General features: G+C 48.7%; 1 protein-coding gene across 5 annotated transcripts in view; it reads left to right on the plus strand.

Moving 5' to 3' along the window:
* Positions 1 to 1,748: 1,748 nt before the first annotated feature.
* Positions 1,749 to 12,567, plus strand: part of Meaf6 (MYST/Esa1 associated factor 6) — a 26,004-nt gene continuing 15,185 nt past the window's right edge. For all 5 annotated transcript variants that reach the window (XR_008720581.1, XR_008720582.1, XM_055611220.1 and 2 more), the window contains exons 1-4: positions 1,749 to 1,866; positions 2,768 to 2,883; positions 6,630 to 6,717; positions 6,853 to 6,898. Coding sequence is in view for 3 of the 5 variants with exons in the window: in XM_055611220.1 (XP_055467195.1) it covers positions 1,777 to 1,866; positions 2,768 to 2,883; positions 6,630 to 6,717; positions 6,853 to 6,898 (340 nt within the window). In the remaining 2 variants the exon portion in view is untranslated. The remainder of the gene's footprint in view (positions 1,867 to 2,767; positions 2,884 to 6,629; positions 6,718 to 6,852; positions 6,899 to 12,567) is intronic.

Here is a 12,567-nt window from a genome sequence, read left to right on the forward strand (position 1 = left end):
GGTAGGTGGATGACATTCCATTGGGTGAGCAGACCCCCCCACACCCATAAGTATATGGGTACCTCATACTGGGACCTGGCTATTAAAAAAAGGGGGTGCTCTGCACTGTTCGCTCTTCTCCAGGACCCCGATCCAATCCCCAGCACCTACATGGCAGCTCACAACTGTGATTCCACTTCCAGGGGGATCTGATGTCTTCTTCTGGTCTCCTTGGGAAGTACATGCATATGCTACAGACACACAGGCAGGCAAAACACTCATATACATAAAAATAATTTTCCAAGGTCTGATCGTTTATTATTATTATTATTTTTTGAGCCAGGACTAGCTTCAAATTCTCTAGGTAGCTGAGGCTGGCCTTGAACTTTTTTTTGAGACAGGGTCTCGCTATGTAGCCTTGGTGTCCTGTAACTCATTATGCAGAGCAGGCTGGCTTCGAGATCTGCCTGTCTCTGTCTCCTGAGTGCCGGAATTAAAGGCGTGTGTCACCATTCCTGGCCTTGAGAGGTTCTTCTGTGGGCCAGGCTGGCAGGAAAGAAGGGGTGCTGGGGTCAAAATCTGGGATTCGTGCATGCTTAGGCAGACTTTCTACCAACTGAGTTCTATCTCCAGCCCTTGCCTTTTTTTTTTTTTTTTAAACCGGGTCTTAATGTAGCCTAGCCTGGCCCAAATACTATGCATTCCCTTGACCTCCCTGCTTTTCTTCCCTCCACCTCTCAGGTTGCTAGGATTATAGGCTTGTACCTTTGGAGAGGAACATAAGAGGTAAGTTTATGAGAGAAAAATTTAGGAAAGAGGGTTTGAAGAAAACTGGGTTTCTCAGACCTGTTGAACAATATCTACCTGGAGCGTAGAAACTCAAGGACACCCACACACGGGGGACAGAATGCCACCTAGACTCACTGACGTTGCAGAGCACTGGCGAATTGCAGAGTTGCCTTGGGGGGTGTGGTTCCACTGGCAGGGTGCTTGCTTAGTCCGTCCTGAGTTCCACCCCCAGCGCCAATTAATGGCAACGGTAGCTCAACGCTTGCGATCCCAGCACTGGGAAGGCAGAGGCAGGACTGTGAAATCACGGTCTGTGGGTTTGGAGAAATAGCTCAGTGGTTAAGAGCACTGGCTGCCCTTCCAGAGGATCCAGGTTCAGTTCCCAGCACCCACATGGCTCATAATTGTCTGTAACCCCAGTTCTAGGAGATCCGATCCCCTCATATATGCAGGCAAAACACCAATGTATATAAAAGAAAAATAAATTAAAAAAAAAAATCAAGGCCTGTGTGTTCTGCTCAACACCAGCCTGGGATACAGTTCTGGACCTGAAGCTAGAAGCTAATGAGTTCATAATCCTTCCCCTCCGCCAAACCAGTGCCTCGGTATTGCTGTGCTACTTACTACACAAGAAAGGGTTGGGCTTGAAATCTTCTCTCCAGATCCCAGGGATGTTGGGACCGGACCTTGCTCAGGTTTTCCACCTGAGGCAAGGAAGTCATCTGAAGGCGAGGCACATGGGATACTTAACAGGCTTATGCTGCAGCTGGGCTGTGGAGGCAGTGAACGTCCGTGGATGTCTGTAACGCTCAGACGCCCACAGCAAGAACGGTCCCACACAAACCAGCGCTGCTCTACGCCGGCTTTCGCGCGCCGAGCCGGCCAGCTTCCCCGGAAGGCCCGCGCGCAGGCGCGGCGGCGGCTCGCCCCCCGGCGGCTGGCGGCGGTAGTGCGCAGGGTCCGCCTACCGATCGCGCGCCGCCGCCTCCGCCGCCGCTTGAGCCCAACATGGCGATGCACAACAAGACGGCGCCGCCGCAGATCCCAGACACCCGGCGGGAGCTGGCCGAGCTGGTGAAGCGGAAGCAGGAGCTGGCGGTGAGTGGCCGAGGCCTGGGCGCCGTCCTCGCCTGGCCTCGCAGGCCGCTCCGGGGACTACAGCGGCGGGCGGCCGGGGTCCGGGTGCTCTGGGCGGCCGGGCGCGGCGCGGTTCCCTGCGGCGGCGCGGTTCCCGGCCTGCGCTCAGCGGGGCGGGGCGGGGCAGTGAGGGCGCGGGAAGGGCGAGCGGCAGGAGGCGGGGACGACTCTCTTGGTCGGGCTCAGTGGGTGGGAAGGAGGCGGCTAGACCCCGGCCTGAAGAAGATGCGGGAGCGTGTCGGCTGTACCCACGGCGGATTCCAGGGGCGGCGCGTTTCAATGGCCGGGGAGTGTGGTGTGTTTGAGGATGCTAGGCAGGGGGCTGGCGGGAGACGCGGGACGCAGTCTAGGGAATTTGGAGTGGTGACGAGCACCCGGAGCAGCCGGCACCCTGGTGGCTGAGCCCTCAGGGCTCCCGCCTTTTGCAACGAGCATCCGGGAGGCAAAGCTCACCTGAAGCTGCCCTTCCAGGTTGCCATAGCAACCGGCATCCGCTGCGGGCGGCCCTTCCAGAGCTGAGCAGGGAGGGAGCAGTTGATGTAGAAAGATGATTTTGAAAAGCTGTTCACCCTTCTTTGGAAGAGTCTCATTTAGTGAGTAAGAGTGAAGACAGCTCACGTTCCGTCTCATCCCTGCTCGTGATAACTAGGTTTGCCTCTGAAGTAGATGCAATCTTGCATGTTTGTGCATTTTTGTGAGGATAGACTACATGTTCCATTCTATTTATAAAAGGGTCCATCACCTTCACGCTTCTACAAAGATGATTCAGTGTGGGTAAGCTTGACTTTATAAGTCTGTAGCGGGATCTCAGTTTGCTCGTGCTTAATGTTTGCTTTTCCATGTCCCTGTTTTCATCACTTAGGAAACACTTGCAAACTTGGAGAGACAGATCTATGCTTTTGAAGGAAGCTACCTGGAAGACACTCAGATGTATGGCAATATTATCCGTGGCTGGGATCGGTATTTGACCAATCAAAAGTGAGTGTCAGAATCTAGTAGGATTCGTTTTATCCCCTACTAATATCTATCTGTAGCGTTTATGTTTTAAAACATGGTCTTACCATGTATCCCTGGCCGGCCTGGAGCTCACTATGTAAACCAGACTGGCCTCAAATTCGCAGGTCACATAGACCCTTCTCCCAGTTGCTGGATTTGAAGGTATGGACTGTAATGCACAGCCTGGGACGTTTGTTTTTGGTGTCCGCTCCGCAGGGAGATGGTAAAGTCGGTGTGTGGAATGAGGGCTGAGCTTGAACTTGTGTTCGACTGTCTCACAGAGAAACCTTGGACAGAGCCCATATTTGTGACTAAGGAAAGTAGGGCCTGTGATGAAGGTAAAAATGAAATACAGCATGTGACTTAAGTGCCCTCCACATTTTAATCAGCCATGATATCCAATTATGAATTTTGCCTGTAATGCCTATTGTATCACTTACTTGGCAATGATTCTATAAAAATTCTAAACTTGTGAGAATGTTTCAGCTCTGTAGAAAACCTGAGATGATAGAGTGTATGATCAGTATTTTTCCCAGGTACTAATAAGTTGCTTACTTACTGTGCATACTTACATACTGTGCTCTCTCTAATGTATGAGAACATCTATGTATGCTTAAGATTTCTTTGTTTGTTTGTTTGTTTGTTTGTTTGAAATAATTGGAGATTCGGATCGGAAGCTGTGTATGTTCTTCACACAGTTTTCGCTGATGGTTACGCCTCATGTAGCCATAGTACGTCATCAGAACCAGGACCAATATTAGAATAATGTGTGTGTAGATGTAGGGCATGTTATCGTATGTGTGTAACCACAAGATGTAAAACTAGGTCCAGGAGACGTGGCTCACTGGGTCAAAGTATTTGATGTGCAAGCCCGGTGACCCGAGTTCAGGTCCCCAGAACCGCGTTAAAAAGGCGCAGCTGGAGACATGGCTCGGCAGTTAGGAGCACACACTGCTTTGGCAGAGGACAAGAGTCTGATTCCCAGCACCATGTCAAGTGTCTTAAAACTACCTGTAACTCCAGCTCCAGGGGATCAGATTCAATTGCACTCATTGGTACATGATCTTTTCCCCGCCCTCCACAGATTAAACATACACGTGTATAATTCTTTAAAAGTGAACATCTGGAGTTTTAGCACATCGAGGTGGGGGGTGGGGACAGGAGACTCCCTGGGAAGCTTGCAGGCCTGCTACCCCTTGATATGTAGTGCTGTCAGAATAACAGGATTGACTCCGCCTCAACAAGGTAGAAAGCAAGGGCCCCCGCACCAGAGAGCTGCCCCCCTGAGGAGGATGTGCATAACTCCTTTGTCCTTACAGCTGTTCCCCCGTGTTTCCTCCCACCCCCGTGAAAATTTAGGCGACCACACCAGGAACCTTTGCACCTAGGTCTGTTGGCAGTTGCCTCCTGAGAAGAGCAAGACGTTTCTTTTCTTTCTTCTCTTTTTTTTTTGGGGGGGGGAACGACAGGATTTCTCTACAGGGACCATGCTGGCCTCTGACTCACAGATATCTACTTGCCTTTGCCTCCCAAGTGCTGGGATTAATAGTCTGTGCCACTGTGCCTTATAGGGTCCCAGTTTCAGATCTTTCGTTTTCGTTTTTTGTTTTTGTTTTGTTTTCCTTTGGTGCAGGCGTTGAGCATGCTAGAGAAGTGCTCTGCCACTGAGCTGAACCCCCAGTCTGAGCCCCAGGTTGTGAACCCTTGGTTCTATACCTCTGTCTTATGTCGGGTGGTCCCGAGACTGCTCTGCTGTAATAGTTTAGTCCTTCATGCTGGCTAGACGGCTTAGTGGGTCAAGGTGCTGGTGGACACGTCTCATGGTCTGAGTTCTGTTTCCATGACCCACGATCCCCATGACCCACGTGGTAGCTGGAGAGAACTGACTGATGCCAATTGTCTCTGCCTTTTACGTGAGTGTATACAAATGCATTCACACTAAGTAAAGAGCAAAAAGGAAAAAAATATCTTTTTATGAGGTTACACTTTTAGACACTGTGACTATGCTGTTCTCACCGAGTTGTTTTTTTTTTTTGACACAGGGTCTCACTATATAGCTCTAGCTAGTCCGCAGATGAGGCTGGCCTTGAAGTCACAGAGTTCCACCTGCCACTGCCTCTTGCTGGGATTAAAGGACTGTGCCACCGTGCTTGGCTATAGTCACTTCTTAAAACTTGTTTATTTACCTATTTTATGTATATGGGTGTTGTGCCTGCGTATAAGTCTATGTACCACATGTGGCCTAGTGCCCCTGGAAGTCAGAAGATAGCATCTGATCCCTTGGGACTGGAGTTACAGATAGCGGTGAGCTGGCAGGTGTGTGCTGAGAATCAAACCTGGGTCCTTCTGGAAGAGCAGCCAGTGCTCTTAACCACTGACTCATCTCTCCAGCCTCCATTTTATTATTGTTATTATTTTAAAGTAATAATTATATGAATACTCTGTTTTCATGCACATCAGAAATGGGCACCAGATCTCATTACAGATGGTTGTGAATCACCGTGTGGTTGCTGGGAATTAAAAACTCAGGTCCTCTGGAAGAACAGCCAGTGCTCTTACCCACTGAGCCATCTCTCCAGCCCCCTGTTATTTTTCATAGTCATTTTTTTGTTGAAAAAAAAAATTGCTGGTCAAAGTGGCACAGGACTTTAATCCTAGCACTCAGGAGGAGAGGCGGTTACCTCGAGTTCAAGGTTTGGTCTGCATATCTAGTTTCAGGCCAGCCAAGACTACATAGTGAGACCCTGTCTCAAAACACCAAAACAAAAAAGAAGCAGAAGTTGTTTGTCCTATAAGTGCCTATGATGTGTGTGGGAGGTCTGCACATGCCACAGGGTGTGGGCCAGAGGACAGCTTTGTGGGATCGGTTCTTCCTCTCCGTGGGCTGAGGATGGAATTCAGGTTGTCCAGCTTGGCAGCACGTGCTTAGTGCCTTTACCATCTTGTCAGCCCCTGCCCTAGTCATTTGACAGTGAGCAGTGGCATAAATGCATGCTAACATAGTTAGGAGTGGGACCGGGTCGGGCAGCCAGGCTACCGCTCCTGTGGTCGAGCTGGTTGGTGTTCTCGGGCCACTCATGTGTCCTTGGGTCTCCTGGGCTGCTGCCTTTTCTAAAAATGTACTTATTTTCACTTTATGTGCATTGGTGTTTTGCCTGCAAGTATGTCTGTGTGAAGGTGTCAGAACCTGGAGTTTACAGACAGACAGTTGTGAGCCGCCATGTAGGCACTGGCGATTGAACCCCAGTCCTCTACAAGAGCAGTCAGTACTCTTAAACCACCGAGCCATCTCTCCAGCTCCTCCTGGGCTTCTTAAGACAAACAAGTGAAAGGAATAAATGTGACCGTGTTAGAAAGCAGCTAAAATCATCTCACCTTGCTAAGTGGAAAGTGTTGCTGTTTGTAGGCATTCAACATAAAGATTTACATGGATCAGAGGCATTCCTGAATTGAAATTGCTGAAAAGAAGAATGGTGGGGCTGGCTAGATGGCTAAGCAGGTAAAGGTGCTTTCTGCAAAGCCTGAAAGGAGAGGGCTGTTGCCCTCTGACCCCTACAGACATACTGTTGTACACATGTGTGTCCTGCCCTGCTCCCGTCATACACAAACACAATGATAATCTGCAACTTAAAAGAAGAATCAAGTGTGCCCTGTGTCTGCTCCAGGCACCCCAGTGTGAGCTGAAGTTGTAGCTTGGTGCTTGCTTCAAGCGTTTCTTCTGTTTTTAGAAACTCCAATAGCAAAAACGATCGGAGGAACCGGAAGTTCAAGGAGGCCGAGCGGCTCTTCAGCAAGTCCTCGGTCACTTCGGCCGCTGTAAGTGGCAGTGGTGGAGGGCGTGCCCATTGGTGGCCCTTCACTGAGGAATGTGGACTTTCCCTTCCTCCCTGTGTGGGTTGGTGTCTCGGGGTCTGTGGTCACTTGTCTGGTAACCAGTGACTTCTCTTTTAGGCAGTAAGTGCCTTGGCAGGAGTTCAGGACCAGCTCATCGAAAAGAGTGAGTCTGTTTTACCTCCTTTACCAGTTTGTTTTAAAGCAGCCACGGACCCTCAGTTAACTCTGGTTTATCCAGTTGGGTACCTCACTTCATCTCTCTGGTTTCTCTTGCTTCTAGAAGTTGGGAGGCCTGTGGGCATCTTCACTCTGCCTTCTTCATTTGTTTGTTTTGTTTTGGGGGTGGAGTCTTGCTATATCCTCTGCAAGTACAGATCATGCCTGTCTCAACTCAGAGATATACATGCCTCTGCCTCCCGCTTGCTGTGATAAAAGGCCTGTGCCACCTACTGGCTTCCTGCCACTTTCCCATGAAGCTTGGCTGGAGATGCCGAAAGACCCCCAAGCTCTGAACAGCCGCAGTGGGGCTTAGATTCCTAGGAATTTTGTTTGTTTGAGGTAGTCCCTTCTTGCCCGTGCTGACCTGGAGCCTACTAATAACAGGCTAGCCTCGACCTCCTGATCCTCCTAGCACTACTTCTGAGTGCTAGGATCAGAGGAGTGTTATCATCCACTAGGAGAAATTTTCCCATAATAAGTCATGTAGGTTGGAAAGATGGCTCAGTGATTAAGAGTGCGTACTAATCTTTCAGAGGGTCACATCTCTCACCAATGTGATGGCTCACAACTGTACCTTCAGTCCCAGGGGATTGGTCGCCCTCCTCTGGCCTCTGAGGACATCTGTGTGCATGCAGTGTACGTAAAGTCAGGCAGGCACTCACACAGAAATAAAAATTAATTAATTAAAAAAAACCCATAGAGTTGGATATGGTGGCATATACCTTAAAACCCAGAACCTGGGAGGTAGAGGCAGGCTGATCGCTTGAGTTCAAGGCCAGCCACGGCTACTTAATGAGACCCTGTCTTAGTTACTTTTCTCTTGCTGTGACAAGACACTGGAACCAAAGCAACTTCTAGAATTTATTTGGGGCTTACAGTTTCAGAGGGTTAGAGTCCATGATCATCATGGGGGGGGGGGGGGGGGGGGGGGGGGGGGAAATGTGGCAGTCGGCAGGCAGGCATGGTGCTGGAGCAATAGCTGAGAGCTCACATTCTGAGACATAACCGCAAGACATGAAGTCAGAGAGGGACATACATGGACACATACACACAGGGATTGGAGGGAGGGAGGGAGAGAGAGGGAGAGAGAGATTGAGAATGGCTTCCAAACCCTCTCATCCTGCCCCTAATGATACACCTCTTCCAACAAAGCCAAATCTTTGCCAAACAGTTCCATTTACTGGGGACCAAATGTTCACATATCTAAGCTTATGGGGCCCATGCTTGTTTAAACCACCACAGACCCTATCTCAGAACAAACTAACAGCAGATAATTTAATAGGAAATTTCAAGTGTACCTGATGCTCAACTTAGGACATTTGTTTTTTTGTTTGTTTTTGTTTTCTGAGACAGGGTTTCTCTGTGTAGCCTTGGCTGTCCTGGATTCACTTTGTAGACCACGCTGGCCTTGAATTCATAGAGATCTGCCTGCCTCTGTCTCCCTGAGTGCTGGGATTACAGGTGTATGCCTGGCTCTAACTGTGTATTCTTAAATATAGAAGGGAAGTAGATACTGTTTACTTTGAGCATTTCTGTTTGGAAGCCAGGTCTAATAAGAGTAATAAAAAAGCTGGTGTTCCTGTGGCTACTGTGCATTTTCAGGACTCTGTCCTGTTGTGAGGTGAGAGCCCTGCGTTGGGCAGAGATTTGAGGAGAGAGGATTTTGGTAGCTTGGATCTGAGGGTTGCTCAGTGACTTTAGTCATCATCTCCGTAGATTTCTGTCCCTGTCAGGCTCTCCTGTGTTTGGTCCTGCCTGTCCCATCATCATTCCCACTCTAGAGTAAAATTCCAACTTTTGTCCAAACAGTTGTTCTGTGTCCTTGAAGTTTTCTGTCCAACTTCTTGTTACACTACTCCCGCTCTTCCCGTTTCCGGAACCCCGGTGCACTCTCGGTGTCTCTCGGCACCTGTGTAATCATCTCATCAGATGCTACAAAGCCTTAAATATTTTTCTTTAACTTGAGACAAGTTCTCACTACGTAGTCCAGGGTGGCCTTGGACTTAGTAAAGATTTTCTAAAGTTTATATTGGCCAGCCATTTTTTGGAAATCTCTGCTGAGCATCGAGCCACCTGCCTGTACTGCACAGTTGGTATTCTCCGGGCCTTACTATGCATCAGGTTATTTTGACTGAATAGTTATATACTTTAAAACATGGCTGTTGTCTTTTTTTTTTTTTAATTAATTTTTATTTTATGTGTATAAGTTTTTTTTTGTTTTTTTTTTTTTTTTTTTGTGCATGTTTGTGTGTCTGATACCTGCAAGGTCCAGAAGAGTGCATCAGGTCCCTGGAACTGAAGTTACTCGGGGTTGTGGGCCACCGTGTGAGTGTTGGTAACCAAACTCTGGTCCTTTGGAGGGGCAGCCATGCCCTTCCCCAAGGAGCCATCCCTCCAGCCTTTGTCCCTCAGTTTTACAAGAGGGTGCCGCAGGTGCTTACTGCTGCTTGACTGCTTAGCTGCTGTTAACCTCCTTCAGGACTGGTTCTCCCTCAGCAGCCAGTTGGTTTTGTCTGTCTGTTGTTTTGGTTGTTTGAGTCACCATCTCACTGTGTAGGCTTGGCTGGCCTGGAGCTCAGAGACCCTGCCTGCCTCTGCCTCCCAAATGCTGGGTGTGCCGGGATCACAGGTGTGTGCCGGCAGACCTGGCTCGTGGCTTTACTTTTATTTAGCTGTTATGGTACAAGGCCTAGAACCTAGGGTCGGGCGCGTGCTAGGCCAGTGCTCTGCCACTGAGTTACTTACAGGAACATGGGTGGGAGATTATTCATGTGAGCATGGGCAACTTACCGATTTAATAATATATTTAAAAATGCCACACACAACAGATCTGGAATGGAGAGATTTATTGTATGGAAGTGGAGAGAAACAGACAAACAGACAGTGGGAGAATGTAGGAGATGAGAAAGAGGGTGTAGTGGGGCCCATGGAGAGAGAAAGTGAGAGCAGGAAAGGGGAGAGAAACTGAGGCAGAGAGAAAAGAGGACAGAAAGTCAAGAGAGCACATGCTTGAGTTGGCAGGCTGTCTTTATCTGTGCGCACCTCCATGGCCACTGCATGTGATGACATCAAAAGTTGCTAGGCAACCTAGGCTAGTGCATTGGCTTGTGAACTAACATTCCTTCCTTTTCCTATAATTAAAAAAAAAAAAAGACAGGTATTGAGGCAGGAATGAGGACATTGGACCTCTTCTCATGCAAGACAATTTAAAGTATATAAATGTAGGGTCATTGGAAGCAGCTCTTGGCTGCCATGAGAGAAAGAGAGAGAGAGAGAGAGAGAGAGAGAGAGAGAGAGAGAGAGAGAGAAGAAAACAAGAGTACCAAAATCTCTGGATTATATGGGGAAGGGGAAGCCCTGGAAAGTTCAGGTAGAGGGCAGGGTGTGCCAGCCATGCCCTGCAGCAGATAGGGACGAGGAACGCTGGAGAACCTAGAGCTGGCTGTCTGGGGTCTGAAGCCTACTGTTCCAGCCTTTTGTGGATAATGAATAGATAAGGGGTAAAGAAATCAGTCATCTTTGGCTACTCCCTGCTGACATTGGGTGGGCGGTAGTGGGGCCAAAAGGCTGAAATGTTGGCAAAGTCTGGGAAGAGCAGGCTGTTGCATTTGCTGTCCAAGATCTGAAAGAAAATCTGTGGCTAGGAGGTGCAGGTCAGGCTTGACACAGTGGGAGGTTAGACTGGAGCACCCCTGGGTAGCTGCTTTGGTGCTGTCTTGGATGTAGGAAACATCTGGACCTGATAGGAAGCTGGAACAGAAGACAAAGTTCAGTAGGTTAGGGAGAAAATTCCTTTTAGGTATACATTTGAAACTTTGAGGAGAGCAAGGAGAGGGAGAAGCCTCAGGTGGCTTAGTTGGTAAAAGTTTAAGCATAGGGAACCTCCTTCCATTTATCTGATCGCTGGCAGTAATTAAAAAGGTTCTGTTTTGGATCTGTTACCTAAGGGAAATTGAGGCCAAGTTTGGTTGCAGAGGCGTGTAAGCTTGGAAGCACATAAAGCAAATATTAGGTGTAGGGAAGACATCCCTATGCCTGTGTGAATGGACTTCCCATGGGTAGAATAGGAGGCGGTGACTCATCAAGGGGTAGACTGGTACAGTCTGTTCCAGCAGTTCCTCAGTGCTGGTCAGCGACCAAGGGCAAAGTTGCCTGGGCAGACATGGTTCACCTGTCACTAGGATGACGTGCAAGAAGGGGCGAGAGAGAAACCATGCTGGTAGAGGGAAAATCTCACCCAGGGGAGAAACTCCTAGATGAAGGGTTTAGATATAGGTTGATGGGAATGGTGGGAAGCCTTTATGTCAAGGAGAAGTGAAAACTCACCAATCAGCTGGTGTTGGGTGCAGGAATGTAGCAATTGGGTAGTTGAGGGAGGGGAGGAATCCCACCCTCTAGGTAGGCAATAGATGGGGAACTCCTTGATTGGCAGTACTTAGCTGGACTCCTATCTGGATTCCATTTGACCTGAGAGGATTTCCTGTAGCTTACAAGAATCCTTTTTTAATTTTATAAAGGAGATAAGCTTTAGACATGTCAGCAACACCATTGAAATCTGCAGGGAAATATACACTGCAGGGAAAGGCAGTACACCTTTGTGTTAACAGCACAAACACTCTTTAAGGTGAGCTCTGGAAAGGCATAAAAGCCTTCCACGAAGCAGAAGGGGCAAAAGCTCAGTGGCTTTTTTGCTGAAGGAAATGCCTTTAACAACCATTAGCTGCTTATAGTTGAGGGAGGGCTGGGACTTGTGAGTAGGTCAGATCCATGAGGAAGTGGTGGCAGGCCCAGTTTTGTTCAAGTAACCCTAGCTGCTGTGAGTCTGTGAGTTCAAGGCCATGTCATGCCCAGAAGGCAGGGTTTCCTATCACTCCGCCCCTTCTTCCTGTAAGAACATTCTTCTGCTCCATCATCTGCCATGTTCTTTGAACCTTTGGAAGGAGTGATGTAAATGTCCCAATTAGGGCTGAGCATTCAGTGTTCACTCCTTCTCAGCACCTTGACCAGTTATGTGTTACTACCCTCTGTCAAAAGAAGTTTCATTGACCAAAGCTGCCAGTCTGTGGGCACAAATACAAATATCTTGAGGGCAGTTTCCCAGGTTCATTAGCAGGTCCATGGCAGAGGCTTTTCCACTCGGGCCTGTGACCTCCCCCATCACAGGCTTTTGACCAGGTTACAGCAGCTCCTGTGGGGTGGGCATCCCATCCTCCCGGTGCATGGTTGATTACGCCCTTGACGGTCATGCCATTTTTGTGCTGGTGGACCCTTGCCCAGCATCTTAATAGTGTCGTATGTGAGGTCCATAGCTGGGTAAGAGTGCAGGTGACACCCTCTCCCAGCAGCCAGCATAGTACCTTATGGCATTGTGGGAGCTTCCAGCCTGGTTCCTGCTACCTATGCTTCAGTGCTTTGGACTTTCAAAACATTTTTACTAATATTTTATTTTTGAGGCAGGATCTTTCTATGTAGTCCAGGCTGCTCTTGTATTCAAGGTGATTCTCTTGCTTCAGCCACATAGGGGCTGGGGACTGCAGGTTTAAATCACCTTGCCCTTCTAAAACTTTATCTATCTATCTATCTATCTATCTATCTATCTATCTATCTATCTAT

Source organism: Psammomys obesus, unplaced genomic scaffold (genome assembly GCF_907164565.1).
Source record: "Psammomys obesus unplaced genomic scaffold, mPsaObe1.curated_primary_1811, whole genome shotgun sequence".
Lineage (NCBI taxonomy): Eukaryota > Metazoa > Chordata > Mammalia > Rodentia > Muridae > Psammomys > Psammomys obesus.